General features: G+C 41.5%; 1 protein-coding gene across 1 annotated transcript; it reads right to left on the bottom strand.

Annotated features, from left to right (window-relative positions):
- Nucleotides 1-3887: 3887 nt before the first annotated feature.
- On the bottom strand, nucleotides 3888-25062 carry LOC117505931 (tubby-related protein 1-like). Its single transcript, XM_034165469.1, has 11 exons — nucleotides 25033-25062; nucleotides 24720-24854; nucleotides 18466-18585; nucleotides 12901-13032; nucleotides 12741-12820; nucleotides 12499-12663; nucleotides 7962-8074; nucleotides 7496-7604; nucleotides 7262-7360; nucleotides 6532-6703; nucleotides 3888-4758 (listed from the first exon to the last, which is right to left on the bottom strand). The coding sequence occupies exons 3-11, from the start codon at nucleotides 18509-18511 to the stop codon at nucleotides 4625-4627; spliced, it is 1050 nt and encodes a 349-aa protein (XP_034021360.1). The 5' UTR covers nucleotides 18512-18585; nucleotides 24720-24854; nucleotides 25033-25062; the 3' UTR covers nucleotides 3888-4624.
- Between the last annotated feature and the right edge of the window lie 42 nt (nucleotides 25063-25104).

Raw genomic sequence — 25104 nt, 5'->3', positions numbered from 1 at the left:
ACATGAACAAATTGTAACAAACAAAGGGAACGTCAACCAAAACGAAACATTCACGACGACATGACCGACAGCAGGTACGACACCGAGCGCCGCCAGCCTTGTCCTCATTTTCGCACCACCTGCAGCTGCGGGATCTGGTTGTGTTGACAACAATGTGTGCGCACACGCAGGCCAGCCACAAACTGCTGGAACGTGCATAAATAGTTAAAGTAGTTGATAAAACGTTCTTGATGCTACTGTTTGTGTTTGACAACGTTGCTTTTCGTCCCACACGTGGACGAGTCATCAGCGATACAAGGATCTTACGTTCAGCTCATCAGAGCTTTATTGATCCATTCAGATACCGTCAACGTTTGTACAAAACGTCGGACTTGGTAGGTTTGACGAAGTTGGATGACAGCCAAACGGAATGCTGACGTTACGGGAACTACGCAAATGATGAGGAAGCATCAAGACAGAAAGCAAAACGAATTGAGGTTGTTGTCGGAATTCGTTCACATTTTTCAACAGTTTGAAAATTCTGAGAAAGCGCTAGCTACAGGAACAAAGCTGGACAATGGTTAAACGATGTCTCAGATAGTCAACGTAAGTCCAAATTTCTTGTTTCATTTTGGCTTCAGTGTCCTTCGTTAGTGCCGTGTGACTGAGGCTTTAAGGGAAAGAAACTTGCTTACACAACGCAATCTACAACCTCACCAACAGATGTCAATAAATCTTCTATACTGTAGCATTAAATACTTTGATGATTTATCAGGCCAAGTATAGGCAACTCTAATGCAGGGCAGGATAGGACTGGAGCTGACCCGTGAAATTCAGCTGCCTCACAAAAATAAATAAATAAAAATTCAAAAATTAAATTGCTTATGTTTTGAGCATCAGTTTCTCATATTATCTGACTGATCCAGCTCTGTAGAACCTTGATTTCCACCCTGGAATGCAACCTCCCCTTGGGGGAGACGCCAAAGATCCCAGCTGTGAGGTTTTGTCAGCTCTGAGGTTGCAGATGTTAAATAAAGCCAAAATCAAAAAGTTAAAGTTATTCTAATGCATGCATAGTGCTACATGTAATATGTTAAAAATTTATTTTTGCAAAAAACAAACAAAAAGCACTTTAGTCCTTTGGCTGACTCAGCATTTCTGGGTTTAGTTTAGGGTTAAGCAAAGGGTAAGGATGAGCTGAAAAAAGTTGGAAACCACTGCTACAACGTTCCCAGATTCCATCAAACTCATGACATACCAATAATAAAATATTATTTATGCAACAACAAAAAACAAGCATGGCAGTTTGGCCTGCAGTATAACAATTTAAAAATTGTAATTGTAAAAATTTTAAAGGTCAAAGTAATATTCTTGCTCTTATGTGGACTAATTGGAAACATTATGATAATAAACAAACACCCTGATCACATTTTCAGCCTGCAACAGCTCCTTCTGTTGGCCAACATTATAGCTGCAGCTTTTTCTTCAAACGCTGCTCCTCAGACTCGAAACGTCTTGATTTGATTGACCCTTGAGCCACAAAACTGAAGCTGTGAAGAAAAGGTTTGTGCACACACCAGTGATGCTGTCATCTCAGAAGGCCAACAGGAATCTGGGAAGTTGCTCAGCTTGAACACACAAAACAGAGAAGACAAAGCGGGAGGGAAGAACTCACTTTACAGCATCCGTCCAGAAGAGCTGCTGACTTCAGGCTTCATTTAATCTACCAGTCTGGACAACTGCCTGAGCAGGTTCAGGCAGAATACACACCTCTCACGTACCCTGAAGGGTTTTTTTTTTCTTGTCTCAACCGAGGTTCTCACTTCGCTTGAGAATCATGTTTGGCTCAAATCAGTGTGTGTCCCAGCTGAGGAGTTTGGGCTGTTGTAGGCTTGTGTCATAATGCTGGTTTCAGGGGATTTGAATTTAACTGGTTTATTAAAGCTACAGTGTGCAGGAGGTAGTGTCAACTAGTGGTGAGGGTTTCACTTTTTCAACAGAGATTCATGCTCCTTTGCCTCGGTTCCCTTGGGATAAGAAATGTATATGACCCCATTTTCAAAATGATTAGGGTTCTCAAACTGTGTCTACACACACACACACACACACACACACACACACACACAGATAGCTAGCTAGCTAGTTAGCTCCCTAGCTAGCTAGTTTCAGTTTCGATTTATTTTATTTCAGTCAGCATGCTCATGCAATAACAGAAAAATAAATGAATGAATCAATAAAGCTAAACAAAAACAGGAAAATACATATAATACTGACTAAAACAAAAACACACATTGACTTGGTCACCGCCAGTTTACTTCCGCGTCAGGTCAGTTGCTGGTGTGAAAACACACAGCAGTCGACGTGTTTTACCATGTATTTGGGAGTGGTATTTCCTCTCGAATTCCAGATTTAAGTAATTATTTGTTTGAATTTAGTAATATTTCTGTTGTTAGGACTTTAGTGTGGCTTTCAACTATTCAGAGGGTTTAGATAATATCGGCCGGGAGCGATATCAAACCAAATTAGCAGCAGCAGGGCAGGCCGTACCAACTCGAAGCTGGATGAGGAAAAAATGACCCTACACAATGGCCAGATGTTCAGTATCCATCCATCCATCCATCCATCCATTTTCTTCCGCTTTATCCGGAGTCGGGTCGCAGGGGCAGCAGCTCAAGCAAAGCCACCCAGACCTCCCGATCCACACACACCTCCCCCAGCTCCTCTGGGGGAACCCAGAGGCGTTCCCAAGCCAGCCGAGAGATGTAGTCCCTCCAGCGTGTCCTGGGTCTTCCCCGGGGCCTCCTCCTGATGGGACGTGCCCGGAACACCTCTCCAGCGAGGCGTCCAGGGGGCATCCGGAAAAGATGCCCAAGCCACCTCAACTGACTCCTTTCGACGTGGAGGATGTTCAATATCCTGATATTTATTCCTACCTCATAGACACACCAGGTAGTTTTGTATTTTATATCATTTATGTCATGTATGCATCGTGAATTGTTGGTCTACACCAGGAGGGGTGACATTGCTGATTATTTCCTCCCAGTGTAACGCATACTGATTGATGTGATACGTAATCCTCTTGGTGTGTCATGATGCATTGCCCAGGCATTAAAAAAAACCTAAAACAGTGGTGAAAATGAAAAAAAAAAACTAGCATCAACTTACACTTTCTGCGACCGATTGTTTACATCCCAGCCAGCGTTGCTAAGCACGTTGCTAAGACCTCACAGACAGAGTGCCCGGTGTGCGGCCGAATCAATATCTGAGTGAAAAAGACTGAAGCTATCTAGCTTTTAAATACCCTAACCCACTTATACTGTGTCAATATTAAAAACAAAACATTTCTAGCAAACTACAGACAGTAAAATGAAAACAGTCTAGCTAGCTAGCTATCCAGCTAGCTAGCTAGACAGACAGACACAGACAGATAGATAAGCACAAATCAGACAGAAATGTGGCTTTCAGGAAATAAAATTAATTTTATTACATCATGTTGAATTTTTCTCCAGAGTTCAAAACCTGCAACTGATCATACCGCGCCTCCACACACGCAACGTAAAATATGAACCATCAAGTTTGCTTTGAATTTCTTTCAAGCTCCAAATCTTAAAAAAAAAAAAAAACACTTAAAAAAAAAGTTTTTAATCATAATTATAATACTGTTGTGGAGCATGCATGCCACGTGTCCTGTCCGTCTTTTCATCTTTGCACATATATGGAGAAACAAACAAACAAAAAAATCAAATAAAAGTGAAAATTTGCCCAAAATAACAGTTTAAAGAGACAAACAACACACACACACACACACACACGCACGCACGCACGCACGCACGCACGCACGCACGCACGCACGCACGCACGCACACACACACACACACACACACACACACACACACACACACACACACACACACACACACACACACACACAAGTAAAACTTACATTAAACCCAAAAGCAAGAACAATATTCATCTTATATAGCTTTTGATTGGTCGTTGCTTTTCAAACATCACTTGCAATTCTTTCATTCACCTTCAATCAAATCCCATTTTTTATTTTAAATGTTGATTTTCTGCCTCAGTAAATCATGCTAATCTTAGAATTCATTATTCCAAGATGGATCAGATCTAATTAACTTTTGTTGTCATCCAGAAATGCCCAAATTAAAATGTCACTGCAAAGAAACTAACAACTTCCTAGCGAGATAACGCATTATGTCTTGTCACTGATGACAAGACAGTGTGATCTATCAGCATTTTAAATAGCATTTATATCAGTATTTAACATTTGGAAACTGTAACACACATGCACATGCACGTACACACAAGGAGAGCAAAGCTAAAGCATAGCATTTTTAATAGCCTGTACCTCTACAGTCATTTGTAGTTGGAGGGTCGAGCAGGTCTGGTTCAAATTATGCAAAATAGCATACAACATCAATGTGATATGACATGTTTTAAATAACTCCAGGAAGGCAGCAGCTGCAGTACTGCAGCAGCAGGTATTGCCACCTTCAAAGTGCCGTCATTCATCACCTGGCGTAGGAGGTGTTGAATGCAAGTCCAAAGACCTGAGTTGGGTTGATGTGGGTGTGGTAATGTTGCTTACTAGGTTCAGAGTGAGTACACGGTAGGAATGTGAGAGTTATTCACACGCGATTTTGCCATCAAAGCTGGAGAGTGCAATGGCAAACGCCTGCACGGCACACAGAGGGTAGCGGTAGTCCAGCGTGAAAATATCATCAGCTATTCTTCCAAATTGCATCACAATGTAGTCCACTAAAAAAAAAAAAAAAAAAAATACAAAGCATTAGTTGATTCGACAGGTACAGAGAGACAAAAAATATTAGAGATAGACATGACAATAGGTGGATATACGTGATATATATGTGTAACTATATAATGGCTGAGTGGATCCTTGTCATTTGATTGGTGGGTTGTATGTCACATGACATGGATTATTTATACCATTTGCCGTTGTGTTTTATTGACCGTGCAATAGTTCTATTTTAGCGTGCAATTTTTATGTGGGCTGCTGAAGAGGAGGTACTGCTGGCCCACCACCACCAGAGGGCGCCCTGCTTGGAGTGCAGGCTCCAAGCACGAGAGGGCGCCAGACCCAGAAGAAGTGACAGCTGTCACTCATCACACCAGCTGTCACTCATCACACCACCTACATAAGCCGGACGGCAACTCCACCTCCCCGCCGAGAAATCAACTACCGAAGAGGTAATTTTCTCTGCTGACTCAAATCGTTGAGTAATAATCTGAACTTCTTTTGCAGCCGTTATCCTGTGGTGTCTGCCCTATCTGTGAGATTGGCGTTTGGTGTGATCAGCGACGGCTTCGCTTCACACTCCAGTCAGATAAGTGGTAACAGGAGCTGCTAGTGTGTTCCTACTTGGAGGTGGAGGTTCTCCCTCCTAACTGTGTACAGACTGTGGGATTACTGAGTGTGCGAATTCACACTCATCCATCCTGTCTTTGTTTCTGCCAGCAGTACCAGGGTCGACAGCCGAAGACAGAGGCCACCTGGGGACTCGGGACTTGGCGGCTCCGGTGTTCTTCAGACCGTTGGTGGTGGAAGCCGTGTGGGACGCGGCTCATCTCTCGTCGGGGGTCTTCTATCTTCGAGCCTGCCCACACGTCACCTGGTGTTAATTGTCTATTTATATTTTGTGTGAATTTAGTTGTGTGTTGTCACAACATTAAATTGTTACTTATTGGCTTATTCATTGTCCGTTCCTTTGCGCCCCCTGTTGTGGGTCCGTGCTACGACACCTTCCCAACAATTTTGATGCTATATGAAATGTGCTAGTGCACGCCCTGACCACTGCAGACGCTCACACTACCGGGAGCGGCATTTAACTAAACATTTTGGAGTTTGTTTGTCTGGCGGACGACGATTTGAAGGAGCTAATTGACACACACACACACACACACACACACACACACACACACACACACACACACACACACACACACACACACACACACACACACACACACACACACACAAAGAAATCCACTCCACTGTAAGCCATCTGGAGGCGTGAAGAGCTGTTAGGATAAAAAGCTCAACGCATTTCTGACATGATTTTTCACTGGACTGAGGAACTACATCAAGTCTTCTTTTTTTTTGGACGTACACGAAATCAGTGCACGGCATCATGGACTACATTCTTGCAGTTTTGGACTCCAATTTAAAGTTCATGTTGGACTGTTAAGCACAGAACACCAAAATGTAAGTCCCTTTTCTGTTGTTTAGAAATTAATAAAATATGAAATAACAAGGATCTATTTTAGTCGTTATATAAAACAAATAATAAATGTTTTTTCATTCTTTCAATGGAACAAATATTTAATTTGGTGAAAGATGGAACAAACCATTCAACGAGGCGAAGTACCATTGAACTCATTATTTGTATAAAACATATGTGTAGATAGATAGATAGATAAATAGGTAGATAGGGTACTTAGGTGGGAAGGTTTCTGCTAGAGGTTAGAAGATAGGTAGTTAGGAAGGTTGATAGAGAGAGAGAGAGCACTCACAGTCTTTGTTATGGACTATCTGGAAGTTTTTGATGGAGGCCTGGGTGACCCTGCCATTGAAGTTAAGCACATGAGAAGAAGTTTCTTCATTCCACACAGGCGTCTTGTTGTGAAGTTCGATCAGATTTTCCATCCTTCTATTCTGCTGCCTTATCAACAAGCCGTCACAATCCTGCAGATAGTCAGAACCAAATAAATAATTGTTAAAATAATATTGCCTTATTGGTGCAACATGTCTTTATCTCAGTCCTGAATGTGAAAATGTAATAATTATGCTGTCATTGTAATTTTGTTCTACATTTGGTCCACAGAAGACAAAAATTCCATTACATTTAAGGGCTTGATCCCCTAGGTAATGGGAAGAAGATACTACAAAAGTGTGTGCCTCTGTTTGTGTGCTCCCCAAACTATTGTTCTCCAGACTGCCTTCAGATATTTTTCATACATGCAGCATCAGCTGCAGATACAGCCTCTGTATTTTTGATTTTATTTTTATTATTTTATTACTGAACTTTGGCCTCTTGTTTTGGCATTTTGGCCTTGATCTCCAGTGATATGCCTCCAAGTTCCATGAAAATTGCACACAAAGTAAAATTATTTTAACAGTGAATCACAATATCTAACTGGAGTCTACTTGACATCCCCAATTAGCTTAATTTTCTCAATGTCAAGGCACACAACATTCATAAGAAATATTTTGCAATGTTAAACTTTCAAACAACATGCTTACATTTCTTGGTCGGCAGGGGACTCGTTCATCATCCTTGTTCATCCCTGGAATGATAACCATCATCCTTCTGGGTCCTTTCATTCCTAAGACATTTGTCTCCTGATGCCAGAGACAGGCAAGATTACTGTCTGTAAATTGTGTCTACACTTTCTTTTCACCATTTTTGCATCAGTTATACTCACAAACACCGACATATAAATGAGATACTCTATGTGCAAGTTTCTCATGACTTACATAGATGATTCCTGCTAACTCCTGACGTGCGTTTGACAGATCAGGAAGAGCTCTTTCTGGATTCAGAGCATTGTCGAATACCGTGAACTTTGTGCCCATTAAATTTGACCTAAAAAAGAAAATTAGTAAGTTGAATTAAAACTTACAGCAAATAATCACCTGGTTATAAAGGCGTCATTTTATGCAAAGTTTAGAAAGCCGACATACTGTAGGTCACTAGGTGTTAAAAGAACAGAATTTGTAGTCCAAAGCTTGACCTAAGACGTCTGTCTTGGTTTTCACAGAAATGTCTGTTGCTTTAAATAGAGACGAGCTACTGCTCTAATAAATAAATAAATAAATAAATAAATTAAATAAATTAAATAATAATCATATCAATGAATGAATTAATGAATAAAAATTATAAAAAAGCACAGTAGATCCCTTTTAAAGAAAAAGAAAGAATAACTGACTGAAGGTGAATAACCTTAGCTTTCCAATGAAATTTTCTCCACCCCGAGATAAATCTGTTGCATCAATGGATATAAGATAATTTGAAGTTGTGCTTTTCTTTCTTTTCCTCCCAGCCAACAGGAATGTCTGCAACATAAAATTATATATAAATATAATGCAGTCTTAATTTCATATTATGCCCAAAACACACCCATGACTAATTAGGTGACAGCATTAACAGCATATTAACTGTTAAAATTACTGTACAACCCCAATTCCACTGAAGTTGGGACATTGCGTAAAATGTAAATCAAAACAGAATACAATGATTTGCAAATCCTCTTCAACCTATATTCAATTGAATACACCACAATGTTTCTCAACCTACAATTTAGGGATTCCATCATCTACAGTCCGTAATATAATCAGAAGATTCAGAAAATCTGGAGAACTTTCTACACGTAAGCTGCAAGGCCAAAAACCAACATTGAATGCCCGTGACCTTCGATCCCTCAGGCAGCACTGCATTAAAAACCGACATCATTGTGTAACGGATCTTACCGCGTGGGCTCAGGAACACTTCAGAAAACCATTGTCAGTTAACACAGTTCATCGCTACATCTACAAGTGCAAGTTAAAACTCTACCATGCAAAGTGAAAGCCAAATATCAACAACATCCAGAAACGCTGCCGCCTTCTCTGGGCCCGAGCTCATTTGAAATGGACAGACGCAAAGTGGAAAAGTGTGCTGTGGTCTGATGAGTCCACATTTCAAATTGTTTTTGGAAATCATGGACAAAAGAGGAAAAAGACCATCCAGATTGTTACCAGCGCACAGTTCAAAAGCCAGCATCTGTGATGGTATGGGGGTGTGATAGTGCCCATGGCATGGGCAACTTACACATCTGTGATGGCACCATCAATGCTGAAAGGTCCATCCAGGTTTTGGAGCAACACATGCTGCCATCCAACCAATGTCTTTTTCAGGGACGTCTCTGCTTATTTCAGCAAGACAATTCCAAGACACATTCTGCACGTGTTACAACAGCGTGGCTTCATAGGAAAAGAGTGCGGGTACTAGACTGGTCTGCCTGCAGTCCAGACCTGTCGCCCATTGAAAATGTGTGGCGCATTATGAAGCGCAAAGTATGACAACGGAGATCCCGGACTGTTGAACAACTGAAGTCGTACATCAAGCAAGAATGGGAAAGAATTCCACCTACAAAGCTTCAACAATTAGTGTCCTCAGTTCCTAAATGCTTATTGAGTGTTGTTAGAAGGAAAGGTGATGTAACACAGTGGTAAACATACCACTGTCCCAGCTTTTTTGAAATGTGTTGCAGGCATCCATTTCAAAATGAGCAAATATTTGCACAAAAACAATAAAGTTTATTAGTTTGAACATTAAATATCTTGTCTTTGTGGTGTATTCAATTAAATATTAGTTGAAGAGGATTTGCAAATCATTGCATTCTGTTTTTATTTACATTTTACACAAAGTCCCAACTTCATTGCAATTGGGGTTGTATGTGTATTAGATGGAATCCAATCCAGTGAGTCAGTTTTTTGAGTGTATCACTCAACAAACCCATTGGATGAACTCAGTTCAGTTGTGGGCAGGATTTCCATATAATAAACATATGCAGTCCCAACTAAATTAAATGAATTTATCTTGCACAGATGTGCTTTATTTGAGTTGGGGCTACATATATTTATTAGATGTAAATCCTGCAAATAAATGAACTGAGTTCATCCAATGCATCAGTTTTTTGAGTTTATGATGCTGTATGTATGTACGAGGTCTGTCAATAAAATAACGGTCCTTTTTATTTTTTTCAAAAACTATATGGATTTCATTCATATGTTTTTACGTCAGACATGCTTGAACCCTTGTGCGCATGCGTGAGTTTTTCCACGCCTGTCGGTGACGTCATTCGCCTGTGAGCACGCCTTGGGAAGGAGTGGTCCCGCCCCCTCGTTGGATTTTCATTGTCTGGAAATGGCGGAATGAAAAGGACTTTTTTTCCATCAGAATTTTTTCAGAAGCTGTTAGAGACTGGCACCTGGAAACCATTCGAAAAATTTATCTGGCTTTCTGTGAAAATTTTACGGGCTTCACAGAGAATAAGGTCTGTTACTACAGCTTTAAGGACCCCTTTAAGGACGCTCGGCGTGCCGCGCTCCGAGCTGCGACGATGCGGCACAAGCCACCGGACCATTTCTAAGCTGATGGCTCTGTGGATATGAGACCGTCGTGTGCGCTTTCTCTGATTATCACAAGAGCTGGACATCAGCCATTTTCCGGCAGATTTCACTTTTAACAAGACACTTTGTCATGGAAAGCCGCGCGGAGGCTTCGCGCTTAAAGACCGATTCGCTTTGGAAGCGAGACAAAGGAACACCTCCGTTTCGGCGTGTCAGAGGACATGTTTGGACATGTCTATCTCAGCTTTCAATGCTTACCAGTCCAGTAAGTATCAGTGAAAATGAGAGCTGGACATGTCCAAACTTGTCCTCTGACACGCCGAAACGGAGGTGTTCCTTTGTCTCGCTTCCAAAGCGAATCGGTCTTTATGCGCGAAGCCTCTGCGCGGCTTTCCATGACAAAATCTCTTGTTAAAAGTGAAATCTGTTGTGAAAGTGTAGGAACACGGACCCACAACAGGGGGCGCAATGAACGGACAATGGAGAAAGTAAATAACAATTTTTACTGTTGTGAAAATGCACAACCAATACAACAATTGACACTTTGGGTTTACACCGAATTCCACTGGTGTCGTGTGGGCAGGCTCGAAGGTAGGAGACGTCCGTCTCAGTCGAACCGGAACCACCCAGATCTCCTCTGCCACCGACCCCCGGAAATACTGGAACCGCCAAGTCCCGAATTCCCAGGTGGCCACTGCCTCCGCTCGTCGGATCCGGTACTGCTGGCAGGAGAGAGCAACAACACACAGATGTGGATGCGACAGCACCCAGCCACGGAGAGGGGAGAAGCCGCCTCCACCTCTTGACAATATACAGCAGGAAGGTGAGTACTTATTCAAGCAATTTAGCTGTTAGTAGTCAGCAGTCCTGAAACGGTTTACAAATCTTAGCTGGTTATTCAGAATATGAAGGCAGAGAATGTTACCTCAGTCTTAAGGCGATATCTCGGCACTGAGGTGGAGACGCCGTCCTCCTGATATACCTCGGTGCTGAGTAGAAACAGCTGTGTTTGGAGATGGGTGACAGCTGTCACCCAGATTACTCCCATGATGCGGTAGCGCCCTCTGGTGCCTGGAGCCCGCACTCCAGGCAGGGCGCCCTCTGGTGGTGGTGGGCCAGCAGTACCTCCTCTTCAGCGGCCCACACAACAAAATCTGCCGGAAAATGGCTGATGTCCAGCTCTTGTGATAACCAGAGAAAGAGCACACGACGGTCTCCTATCCACAGACCCATCCGTTTAGAAATGGTCCGGTGGCTTGTGCCGCGTCGTCGCAGCTCGGAGAGCGGCGCACCGAGCGTCCTTAAAGGGGTCCTTAAAGCTGTAGTAACAGACCTTATTCTCTGTGAAGCCCGTAAAATTTTCACCAAAAGCCAGATAAATTTTTCGAATGGTTTCCAGGTGCCAGTCTCTAACAGCTTCTGAAAAAATTCTGATGGAAAAAAAGTCCTTTTCATTCTGCCATTTCCAGACAATGAAAATCCGACAAGGGGGCGGGACCACTCCTTCCCAAGGCGTGCTCACAGGCGAATGACGTCACTGACAGGCGTGGAAAAACTCCCGCATGCGCACAAGGGTTCAAGCATGTCTGACGTAAAAACATATGAATGAAATCCATATAGTTTTTGAAAAAAATAAAAAGGACCGTTACTTTATTGACAGACCTCGTATGTATGGGTGCATTCAAATTCTGACGATTATCCCGCTGTTTGCAGAAGAACAGTGACTAGGTGATTAAAGCTGAGTAGCACCAAGGCCCACTAGACGGTTTGGCAATGCTGATATCCTTCATGGTCAACATGCTTAAAATCATCCACGTTCATGCTAAAATGGTGGCAAGAGTTGAGCTCTGCTACCACTAATTCACCTCTGCTAGTACGCCACTACTGTTCCCTTCACCTCCGCCAGTCTCCAATGGCCGCATCGTAAATCGCATTGCCCAGCTGATGTCAACTTAGCTTTTATGGAGTCTGGCGGTCCTCAGCACTGGTTGACGCATTGCCCAGCTGATGTCAACTTAGCTTTTATGGAGTCTGGCGGTCCTCAGCACTGGTTGACATTAATCAGCTTTTCACTCTCCATCAGCAAACACCAGGCTCATCATCAGAGTGTGGAGTGAGCCTTCTCTGGCTTTTCACAGAGATTTTTAAGAATCTGCTACAATGGACAGCCTCAGCCACTTCACATCATAGTGTGAACAGGTGCTATCAGACGATTAGCTTCACAATGACACCACAAGAGTCACAGCAAGCAACTTTCACAGAGACAAAAAGTATTCACTGCATACCCTTGTGTGACTGCTCCTGATGGCTAAAAGATAAATCCTAAATTGGCAGCTGATTAAACTGGTAGGAGATGAATTTCCAACCTTTTTCTCATTGTCGAGGTGTAGATAATACAGGGGGTACAAACTCTTATCCATCCCCCTCTGGTCCCGTGTCACTCTACATTTGACTGTCACGCCCTGCGCAGCCGGCTGCATCACAAACTTCTCCAAGTTATCAAACTCAATTTCAGGTGATGGAGATCTCTCCTGATCACAAAGCATGAATTAGTAAAATTTTACATCAGCCACCAGATTTAACTGACATGACAGGAATCGGTGAGTACCTTCTTTTTTTTCCCTTTGCCCTTTTTCTTATTTGGTTTTTCTTTTTTGTCTGACTCATCATCAATCTCTTCTGGTTTTCCTGAAACAAACAGCAGGTTTATTGAAAACCTGTCATGGCATATGCAGTAAATGGGGAAGCTCCAATAGTTGTGGACTTACCTTTCTTCTTTGTCTTCTTTTCCTTGTCTCCTGTTGCTTGGAACATGGATAACGAACTGGCAGCAGATTTCTTCTTTGTCTTTGCTGATTTAGCCTCCTCTTCACTGTCTTCACTCTCTGATTTGGCAGCACCTTAAAGGCATCAGGTACAAAGATTAAAGGCAATAGGTACAAAGATTAAAGGCCACAGGTACAAAGATTAAAGACAACAGGTAGAAAGATGTAAAAAACAGAACAAATGTTATGTTTGTAAGGAATGTTACAATATGTTGTGGTGTGAAAACCCTGTCAACAATATACCATTTTAGATCTGGGAGTACTGTTGCCTCACGTCACTGCAGAAACAATAAAGGAAGACCACCAGTCCATCCTCATTTCTCAAAAGTAGCCGTCTATCTGTCACAGCCAGGTGAAACATTAATATATTCTTGGCCTTTTCCAGCCACTGGAGTTCTCAACATTGATGATCACACCCACCAAACCACACCACATGTCCAAAATGTCATAGCTGGTGCTCCCTCACAATGCAAGATCGTCCTCATCTGAATCTCTCTAAGTACAGCCTCATTTGACAAAGTAACTGCAGCGATACCCAAGGATCCTACCAATAGACATCGTACCAGTGACATCCAATGTTGCTGATTAGCATCCAACCTGTTGGGAAGGTGTCGTAGCACGGACCCACAACAGGGGGCGCAAAGAAACGGACAATGAATAAGCCAATAAGTAACAATTTAATGTTGTGACAACACACAACTAAACACACAAGATATGAATAGACAAGTAACACCAGGTGACGTGTGGGCAGGCTCAAAGATAGAAGACCCCCGACGAGAGATGAGCCGCGTCCCACACGGCCTGAAGAACACCGGAGCCGCCAAGTCCCGAGTCCCCAGGTGGCCTCTGTCTTCAGCTGTTGACCCTGGTACTGCTGGCAGAAAACAAAGACAGGATGGATGAGTGGGAATTCGCACACTCAGTAATCCACAGTCTGTACACAATGAGGAGGGTGAACCTCCACCTCCAGCAACAATTTCACCCATGCAGCTCCTGTTGGTCTCTTTCCTGGATGGAGTGAGAGGCGAAGAACGTCGTCCTCTCACTGTCCTCCAATCCAGCCTCCGACAGAGTCCACAGGAACACGGCTGCACACAGAACAATGTCTTGGACAACAATAATCACAGCAGAGAATACTACCTCTTCGGTAGTTGATTTCTCGGCGGGGAGGTGGAGTTGCAGTCCGGCTTATGTGGTGGTGTAAATGAGTAACAGCTGGTGTGATGAGTGACAGCTGTCACTTCTTCTGGGTCTGGCGCCCTCTCGTGCTTGGAGCCCACACTCCAAGCAGGGCGCCCTCTGGTGGTGGTGGGCCAGCAGTACCTCCTCTTCAGTGGCCCACATAACACAACCAACTGGTTAGCATCTGAGTCTCACAACAATACAACTACTCAAGTGCTACAATCATGGTACCAATTGAGTCCACAAAGATCACAGCAAAGTAGGGGTCAGTAAACTTTTCCTTGCTTACTAATACACCTACTCCATTGGTTTTCACAACCCTACCCAACTGTGCACACATTGAGCAGTGTAGGCACCAAAACACTTCCCTGATGAACGCCACTTTTTCCTTGAAACATTTTAGAGTTTATGGCCTCGCTCCATACAGTAAACACAGTACCTGTGTATAGGCTGGCTACGATGTCCGGCAACATCTTTGGGATTCCACCTATTTGTAGGATGTTCTAGAGAATGCAACCTCATTATTATTAATTAAATTATTATAATTTTTAATTTTGAAATTAATGCACTTGGATTTTAAAACAAATAAAAGAATCATAATATACGAGGGCTGTCAATAAAGTATAGGTCCTTTTTATTTTTTTCAAAAACTATATGGATTTCATTCATATGTTTTTACGTCAGACATGCTTGAACCCTCGTGCGCATGCGTGAGTTTTTCCACGCCTGTCGGTGACGTCATTCGCCTGTGAGCACTCCTTGTGGGAGGAGTCGTCCAGCCCCTCGTTGGAATTCCTTTGTCTGAGAAGTTGCTGAGAGACTGGCGCTTTGTTTGATCAAAATTTTTTCTAAACCTGTGAGACACATCGAAGTGGACACGGTTCGAAAAATTAAGCTGGTTTTCGGTGAAAATTTTAACGGCTGATGAGAGATTCTGAGGTGATACTGTCGCTTTAAGGACTTCCCACGGTGCGAGACGTCGTGCAGCGCTCCCAGGCGCCGTCGTCAGCCTGTTTCAAGCTGAAAACCTCCATATTTCAGGCTCTATTGATCCAGGACGTCGTGAGAGAACAGAGAAGTTTCAGAAGAAGTCGGTTTCAGCATTTTATCCAGATATTCCACTGTTAAAGGAGATTTTTTTAATGAAAGACGTGCGGACGTGCGCGTCGGGACGCAGCCGACACGGTGCGGCGGCACAGGAAAAACACCTCCGTGTTGATAACCATTTGTAAAATCCAGGCCGCTTTTGATGGCTTTCAGTGGAGTGAGTATATGAGAAATTGTTTAACAGCTGGACATGTTCCAACTTGTCCTTAAGGCTTCCAACGGAGGTGTTTTTCCTGTGGCGGAGCATCGCGGCGGCTGCGAGCCGACGCTGCAATCCGTCCGCATGTCTTTCATTAAAAAAATCTCCTTTAACAGTGGGATATCCGGATAAAATGCTGAAACCTGTTGTATGGCTGGGGGGCCTGGCTGCCTTTTTGTTTCTGTCTTTTGGTTTTCCTTCCAGGTGGCTTGCATTTGGGATTGAGTGGCTGTGTAGCTGAGGTTATCAGGACCTCACCCTGATCACCTGCGGCTCGTCAGGACTCACAGCTGTGGTGCATCTATATGGATTGGAACATGGTGGCATTTAAGACTGGAGTATACAGTGTGTATTTGCCAGAGACTTGACCTTGTGACCAGACGGGTGAGATCGTCGTCTCGGGAGCCATCTCATCATCAGTGGATGCAGAGAACGTCCAGGGTTTGATGCACGGTCTGTGAAAGAGGAGGGGGTGAGGTCTCACGCTCGTCAGCACACTTCCTGAGGTACGTTAGATTTTGTGACTAACGTTTATACAGTCAGTAAATGTGGTGTCCCTCACACCTTATTATATTGAGCTGTACGTTAGTCATGTATCGGCTTCCACTGCAGTGGAGTTTTGTGAACTGGATGTTCCATGCCTGCAGGTTGGGAAGCTGATTAGTAATTAAGCCAGGAAGTGTTTGCTGTTTATGTACACCTTTGAGTGGTCTCTCTGTGTGTAGAGTGTGGACTCACATAATGGTTCCTTCTTTCACAGACTCGGTTTGTTGCGGCCACCTGGGGGGTGTCGGCGGGGTCCTTGGGTCCGAACGGCTTCTGGCTCCGGACCGTTAGCGCTGCTGGGAGCGCACCGTATCACCACCACGCCAGACCGCACACTCTTTTGTTGTTTTGTATCACATCACTGTTATGTATTAAATTCAGTTAGCCTTTGTACCGTGCTCTGCTTATTTCATACTGGGTCCTTCAAACGCTGGTCGGTTCTCCGAGCTGCGTCCGACACATAACAGAAACCGACTTCTTCTGAAACTTCTCTGTTCTCTCACGACGTCCTGGATCAATAGAGCCTGAAATGTCGAGGTTTTCAGCTTGAAACAGGCTGACGACGGCGCCTGAGAGCGCTGAGTGACGTCTCGCTCTGTGGGAAGTCCTTAAAGCGACAGTATCACCTCAAAATCTCTCATCAGCCGTTAAAATTTTCACCGAAAACCAGCTTAATTTTTCGAATCGTGTCCACTTCGATGTGTCTCACAGGTTTAGAAAAAATTTTGATCAAACAAAGCGCCAGTCTCTCAGCAACTTCTCAGACAAAGGAATTCCGACGAGGGGCTGGACAACTCCTCCCACAAGGAGTGCTCACAGGCGAATGACGTCACCGACAGGCGTGAAAAAACTCACGCATGCGCACGAGTGTTCAAGCATGTCTGACGTAAAAACATATGAATGAAATCCATATAGTTTTTTAAAAAAATAAAAAGGACCTATACTTTGTTGACAGACCTCGTATTAACCTTTACCCCTTCTTGTGCTATGTAGTGCTATTATTAATGTGTCGTTTCATTGCTTTCTAGTGATGTTCCAGTGGCTAGCAGAGGTTTTCCCATGACTAAAGAGTAGTTACAAAATTGTTAGCATTTTTAATTAAAAGAAAAAATTCTAAGCACACTGATGGAATCAGCACATCAACACTTTGGTTTTATGCTATAAATAAACATCACTCACTGACTGCTGTTGTTCAGGCTTTTAAAAGTGATATAAGATTTTGCTAAAATGAGCAAACATGCTGTTCCTGTGTTAAGGCATTTATTCTATATTTTGATTGTTTTATTTTTCATTTTATTGTATGACATTCTATATTGGATAGATTTAGAATCATTAATGTCATTACTCCACACACTTCGATAACATAGGTGGCGACATGCACCTCTGAAGCTTGTTTGTAACCTGCCAATAAACACAAAGAATAAGAAGAAGTAGTTTTATTTTTGTTACTAATTAATGTTAAGGCTATTTTCAGATTGTGGCTGTTGGCATGACCAAGGTAAGTGCCTTAAATTGGTGATTCATGATGGATTTAATAAATCAAAAAGCAGCAACCAAACTGAAGTCTCATGGTCCATGAGATGGTAGCAAGACCAGTCAACCATGGTGCTAAAGATGTTGCCTTGTAGATACATAACAGACAGAAATCAGCAAAATACCCAATCCGGAAACCCGTGATCATAATCCATTCCTTGGCATAGTTTGGCAGTGATTGGACCCGTTTCAGTGGAGCTGTTGGCAGAATAATGCTGGGTGGCAACAAACCTCTCTGCAGACAACACAAATTGTAGGAAGGATTGTCCTCTGTGTTGTTTATTTGTTGTGCTTTTATTCTTATATCTCATCTGTGTCCTCTCCATGTGACGTTTCTTCCTTTTCACTGATTTCTGGGTTCACGTGTTTCTCTGCTTCCATGATAAATTTTTTTCTTAGCCTTTATAAAATCTCACACCATGTTACTCCCTTGCCAGATTGTCTAGATTCATGCCCACTCTCTTGCATTGTTTCTCAGCGTTTGCCTCTATGTTGCCAACAGATGTTGCTATTCTATGTTTCTTGAGCCTTGCCTGCCATTTCCAGATTTGGTCAGATTTGGTATGACAGATCTCTGTGTACTGAACCTCTGGCTGAATTTTTGGATACACTTTCCTTTAAGGACACGGCTGCTGATTGGACTGAATTCCCATGTATCTGACCTCTGCCTGAGTACGCAACCAATCACCTGCCTCTTCAGGAACTGTTACTGTATGTGAACTATTCTTATCGAGTGCTGTTATACAACCTGCTATAATGTGGGCAATAAACCAGCTCTTTACCAACCATCGTTGTGGTTCTCTGCACTGGGGTCTCCTGTTGTGTGTTTACAAACAGAGACCAACACAAACCTCAGATTCAGATGAAACCACCAAGAAACAATCCCTTAAAAAATAAAAAAATAATAAATAATTTAATTTTGACAACTAAAACATCTTCACCTTTCTTTTTGCTTTTAGAATCATTGTCTCCATTAATCTGAAACATTGAAGCAGGTTCCTTTTTCTTGTCCTTCTCTTTGGATTTGGATTTCCTTTCTTTCCCATCAGCATCTTTGTCCTCTGAAAAATGAGAAACACACTCAGTGAATGAAACTATTTGTCCTCATGTTCAAAACGGAAAGAAATAGCTGCATTTAATACGGTTATACTGGAGAACCCTGGAAACACACATAAGAAAATTAATCCTTCTATATTATTAATAGACTTCAAGAAAATGTTAAACAGGAAAAAGGAAATTAGAAAACTAAGACCTCCTAATGTTACATCTTGGGCACAAAAGAGATTATGTTGTAAAGAATGATCAAAAATATTATAAACCGTGTGCACGTTACAACAAGACAACATAGTTTGTGCAACAGATTAAAAGACTGCTAATTGTTAAGGACTTCTGAGACAATTCAAACACAAATTGTGACTTTTCAGTGGTAACTTTTGAACGTGGATCCTGGTCTATTTTTTTAGGAGCTCCATCAGAGTTAATTCAGATTCTGAAAAGTAGAGTGATAATGTTTGTGTGTTCTAACAGGACGTCACTTCACTTCTAGGTCACAGGCAAAGTTTTCTTTGATGTGTGCCGTGTCTACCAAATGGCATATACAACCCCTGGCAAAAATTATGGAATCACCGGCCTTGGAGGATGTTCATTCAGTTGTTTCATTTTGTAGAAAAAAAGCAGATCACAGACATGACACAAAACTAAAGTCATTTCAAATGGCAACTTTCTGGCTTTAAGAAACACTATAAGAAATCAAGAAAAAAATATTATGGCAGTCAGTAACGTTACTTTTTTAGACCAAGCAGAGGAAAAAAATATGGAATCACTCAATTCTGAGGAAAAAATTATGGAATCATCCTGTAAATTTTCATCCTCAAAACTAACACCTGCATCAAATCCGATCTGCTCATTGACATTGACCCTGTGCCATGACATTGACCCTACGTGTCTTCTTGCAAGGAATGTTTTTGCAGTTTTTGCTCTATGGCAAGATGCATTATCATCTTGAAAAATTATTTCATCATCCCCAAACATCTTTTCAATTGTCCAAAATATCAACGTAAACTTGTGCATTTATTGATGATGTAATGACAGCCATCTCCCCAGTGCCTTTACCTGACATGCAGCCCCATATCATCAATGACTGTGGAAATTTACATGTTCTCTTCAGGCAGTCATCTTTATAAATCTCATTGGAATGGCACCAAACAAAAGTTCCAGCATCATCACCTTGCCCAATGCAGATTCGAGATTCATCACTGAATATGACTTTCATCCAGTCATCCACAGTCCACGATTGCTTTTCCTTAGCCCATTGTAACCTTGTTTTTTTCTGTTTAGGTGTTAATGATGCCTTTCGTTTAGCTTTTCTGTATGTAAATCCCATTTCCTTTAGGCGGTTTCTTACAGTTCGGTCACAGATGTTGACTCCAGTTTCCTCCCATTCGTTCCTCATTTGTTTTGTTGTGCATTTTTCGATTTTTGAGACATATTGCTTTAAGTTTTCTGTCTTGACGCTTTGATGTCTTCCTTGGTCTACCAGTATGTTTGCCTTTAACAACCTTCTCATGTTGTTTGTATTTGGTCCAGAGTTTAGACACAGCTGACTGTGAACAACCAACATCTTTTGCAACATTGCGTGATGATTTACCCTCTTTTAAGAGTTTGATAATCCTCTCCTTTGTTTCAATTGACATCTCTCGTGTTGGAGCCATGATTCATGTCAGTCCACTTGGTGCAACAGCTCTCCAAGGTGTGTTCACTCCTTTTTAGATGCAGACTAACGAGCAGATCTGATATGATGCAGGTGTTAGTTTTGGGGATGAAAATTTACAGGGTGAGTCCATAATTTTTTCCTCAGAATTGAGTGATTCCAGATTTTTTTCCTCTGCTTGGTCTAAAAAAGTAACCATTACTGACTGCCACAATCTTTTTTCTTGATTTCTTATAGTGTTTCTTAAAGCCAGAAAGTTGCCATTTGAAATGACTTTAGTTTTGTGTCATGTCTGTGATCTGCTTTTTTTCTACAAAATGAAACAACTGAATGAACATCCTCCGAGGCCGGTGATTCCATAATTTTTGCCAGGGGTTGTATACACAAAAATTGATTTTAAAAAATTAAATACATATATATAAATAAAACAATCAATTTACAACATTAAAATTTTGATATTGCAACAGAAATTAGAGCAGACATCAGGCAAGTCAGATTCTATGGAGATTTTCAAGTCCAGACTTAAGACGCACTTAACACTTAACCAGTCCCAGCAGAAGACTGCCTCTCCCTGAGCCTGGTTCTGCTGGAGGTTTCTTCCTGTTAAAAGGGAGTTTTTCCTTCCCACTGTTGCCAAGTGCTTGCTCACAGGGGGTCGTTTTGACCGTTGGAGTTTTTCTGTAATTACTGTATGGCTTTTGCCTTACAATATAAAGCGCCTTGGGGCAACTGTTGTTGTGATTTGGTGCTATATAAATAAAATTGATTTGATTTGAACCCTAACCCTAACCCACACTGGCGCTATATAAATAAAATTGATTTGATTTGAACCCTAACCCTAACCCACACTTATTTTCCCTTTCATATGGCTAGCATACTGGTACAGTTTTGTTTTACGCTTTCTACTCTTTTAATTCATTTATTAGTAATTGGAGCGGGCTGCGGCCTCAACTTTACCTAAATTCTGGGTCTTTCAGTGAAGTTTAGGGCTAGTGGCCGGTGATCACCTTAGTATTTCTCTGTTTTTCTTGTTGTTTAATGCTGGCAAATTATACAGTATGTTTTGTCTTTCTGATGCCTGATTCTGTTTTTTCTCTGTTTAAGGTGCAGCTCCATCCAGAGATAGGAGTTGGTTTTGTGTTGGCGACCCTCCTGTCCTGTGCGCCAATAGCATTTCTTGTATATTTGTCCGTGAATTGTTCTGTGAATTGTTTCTGTAATTTATGTCTGTATCATGGCCCAAGCAGAGGGTCACCCCTTTGAGTCTGGTCTGCTTGAGGTTTCTTCCTCAGAGGGAGTTTTTCCTTACCACTGTTGCTCTGAGGGTTGGTAAGGTTAGACCTTACCTGTGTGAAGCGCTTTGAGGCAACTCTGTTGTGATTTGGCGCTATATAAAGGAAAATAAATTGAAATTGATATTGAAAGTGACATGCTGTAGATGTGTTTGTGTGGTTACCCCATTTGCTGTCAGTCACTGGTTTTACAAGAAATACAGGACGGTGTGCACAGCTTGATGCAAGTTAGTATGCTGATTTAAAGCAAAGGTGACGAAAGAATAAACTAATATCAAAGGCAAAACATTTAAAACATTTTAAATAGAACAAAGCAGTGATGCTTTGATCTACAAGTAAAATCCATCCACTCATTCCACTTAAAGGTATGTACAGTAACATATGATTATTAACATAAGAAGCATTTTTTTCTTCAAAATCTGGAATCGTGTGTTGGAATGACAAAGGTGCATTATCATATGTTCAATAAACAAATGTTATACAGAAAATACAGAGCAAACTTATAGAACAGTCCTCAAAAGTTTGACTAAAGTTGAAACATTACATTAAACAATGCAAAGAAATATTCATTACACTTTTTTTGGGTTTTGTTTTTGGATTTGTCTGGTATTTCTGCTCCACTCGACATAATAAAATATGATTATTCATAGTTTTACTTTACATAGTTTGAGAAATTCATTTTAAGCATCTTTAGATTTACATTTTAAGATTTAGATGTTGAGTTTTCTTAACAGTGTTAATCTGATCTCACAATTGTTCTTTGAGTACCTTTAGATTCAGATTTTGGAAATCTTCTTAACAACATGAAATGAGATTTAGAATTGTTCTTTGAATACTGATTTAAATTTCTTAATATTATTAGTCTGACTTTCTAATTGTTGTTTGGGTACTTTAGGTTTGTAGGTTTGTGTTAACAGTTACTCCGATACCTTAAATTTTAGATTAAATATCTTCTCTGTAACATCATTCTGACTTTATCATTGTTCTTTGAATACAAGTACATTTAGATTTAGTTTCAGATTGTTATACTTTGGCTTTTAAGAATCTTCTCAACAACATTAACCTGGTCTCATAATTGTTCTTTGAGTACCTTTGGATCCAGATTTCAATCTTTAGAAAGTCTTCTTAACAACATGAAACCAGTTTTACAATTGTTCTTTAATACTGATTTAAATTTTGGGTTTTAGAGCTTAAGAGAATTCTAAATAAAATTAGTCTGGCATCAATATTTTTGGATTACCTTTAGATTTAGTTTTTGATGCATATGAATCTTGTTAATATTATTATTCTGGTATAGTTTTTGTTTGGATACTTTTAGGTTCAGATTTTTACAGGCTGTTTTTATACTTTGTTGTAATTATTTTGGTAACCTAAGTTTTAGATTGTTAAGTATCTTCTCAATAACAATCTTCTCAATAACAATTGTTCTTTGAATAAGTTTTGGTTCAGATTGTTATAATTTGTTTTTTAAGAATATTTAAGAATATTTGCAAATCTGTTGGCACACATCCTCTTCACAGATCGTGAATGAAGAGGATGTGTGCCAACAGATTGTGTGCCAGAGGTCTCTCTCCCTCATGTCTGAGAGCATGTGCTGATCAGCTCGTGCCTATCTTCACCCAGATTTGCAGCTGTGCGAGGTCCCCTCCTGCTTCAAATGCTCCACTATTATTCCAGTCCCAAAGAAATCCTCCATATTAGAACTAAATGACTACAGGACCGTCACCCTGACATCTGTACTCATGAAGACTATTGAACGGCTGGTGTTGAGCCACCTGAAGAACATCACAGGACCCCTGCTGGACCCCCTGCAGTTTGTCTAACAGGCAAACAGGTCAGCTGAGGATGCAATCAACATGGGACTGCATTACAACCTGCAGCACCTGGACTCTGCAGGATCCTGTTTATGGACTTCAGCTCGGCGTACAACACCTTCATCCCTGGTATTCTCCACAAAAATCTCTCCAACATCTCTGTGCCAGCTCTCACCTGTCAGTGTATCTCCAACTTCCTGATGGACAGGACACAGCAGGTGAGGCTGGGGAGTATCACATCCCGCACATGGACAATCGGCATTGGCGCTCCTCAGGGGCGTGAGCTCTCCCCACTGCTCTTCTCCCTCTATACTAACGACTGCACCTCAGGGAACCCCTCTGTTAAACTCCTGAAGTTTGCCGATGACACCACCATCATAGGTCTCATCTAGGATGGTGATGAGGCTGCATACAGACAGGAGGTGGAATAGCTGATCCTCTGGTGTGGTCAGAACAACCTGGAGCTGAACCTGCTCAAGACGGTGGAGACGATAGTGGACTTCAGGAGAAACCCATCATCACCCTCACCACCCCACCCCTCCCTCTCCATTTTCAAAACACTGTGTCTACGGTGGACACTTTCTGGTTCCTGGGATCCACCATCTCCCGGGATCTGAAGTGGACCTCCCACATAGACTCCATCAGGAAAAAGGCACAGCAGAGGATGTCCTTCCTCAGACAGCTGAGGAAGTTCAACCTGCCCCAGGAACTGCTCATCATCTTTTACACATCCATCATCCAGTCTGTCCTGTGCATCTCCATCTCTGTTTGGTTTCCCTTTGCCTCCAAACATGACAGGCACAGACTTCAACGAAGTGTCAGGTCTGCAGAAAACAAAATCACTGGAGACAGCCTGCCCTCCATCCAGGACTTATACTGGTCCAGGACCAGGAAGCCAGCTGTTTAAACTCCTCCCCTCTGGTTGACATTACAAAGCTCTGTACGCCAAAACAACCAGACACAGGAACAGTTTCTTTCCACAGGCCATCACACTGATGAACAACGTAACCTGCCAAAAAACTCACTAATTCATCTACTTTATGTACAACTTCAATCTGTTTGTCTGTTTCTCCTTTGCACGTTTTTTTTTTTTTTTTTTTTTTTTTTTTTGCAAATTTTGTTTTATTTGCACATTTTTACTGTGAATTATTTAGTGTTTAGTGTATACTCATGGTCGTACAGTATGAGTACAGTTCAAACTGGTTTCAAATGCTTTGTAGATACTTAGCTTTTTTGATTATGATTTTCTCAACAAAATTAACCTTGTCTTATATAATTGTTCTTTGAGTACTTTTGGGTTTGGAGTTTTAAGAACCTTCTTATCAAGAATACAAATACCAGAATAGAGAAATGTTTTCTATTGTTCTATTTGTTATTACCTTTAGATTTTGACTTCTTCTCTTTGGTGGAGGTTGCAGACGGAGAGCTGTCCTTTGTTGTCTTTTTCTTTGATTTCTTTATTGGGGTGTCATTGTCATCATCATCATCATCATCATCATCGTCATCATCTGTACCTGAGCCGGTAGCGGTGGCAAACATATTCGTCAAACAATTTTTGAACTTTATTTCCAAAAAAATATTCAAAATGACCTTTTAGATGAAGACTCAAAAGTTTTTTGCTGCTTTTTTTTTTAAACAATACTATAAAATACATTTCTGTATTTTTAGAAGGCGACATTGCTGATAACATACTTTTCTTCTTTTTTGGAGCACTTTTTGATTTCTTTTTTGGTTCTTTCTCTTTCTCTGTTTCTTCTTTATCCT

This window comes from Thalassophryne amazonica, chromosome 3, assembly GCF_902500255.1.
Source record: "Thalassophryne amazonica chromosome 3, fThaAma1.1, whole genome shotgun sequence".
In the NCBI taxonomy this organism is placed as follows: Eukaryota; Metazoa; Chordata; class Actinopteri; order Batrachoidiformes; family Batrachoididae; genus Thalassophryne; species Thalassophryne amazonica.
This window is presented reverse-complemented; position numbering and strand designations above follow the sequence as displayed.

What these genes read in the sequence shown, in the direction of transcription:
- LOC117505931 (XM_034165469.1), bottom strand. Translation starts at nt 18,511, where the DNA reads ATGTTTCAGATTAATGGAGACAATGATTCTAAAAGCAAAAAGAAAG. An exon ending in AATTTCATTGGAAAGCTAAG is followed by an intron (nt 7,605 to 7,961) that starts GTTATTCACCTT and finishes TTTCTTTTTTAG; the next exon opens with GTCAAATTTAATGGGCACAA. An exon ending in AGTTAGCAGGAATCATCTAT is followed by an intron (nt 7,361 to 7,495) that starts GTAAGTCATGAG and finishes CTCTGGCATCAG; the next exon opens with GAGACAAATGTCTTAGGAAT.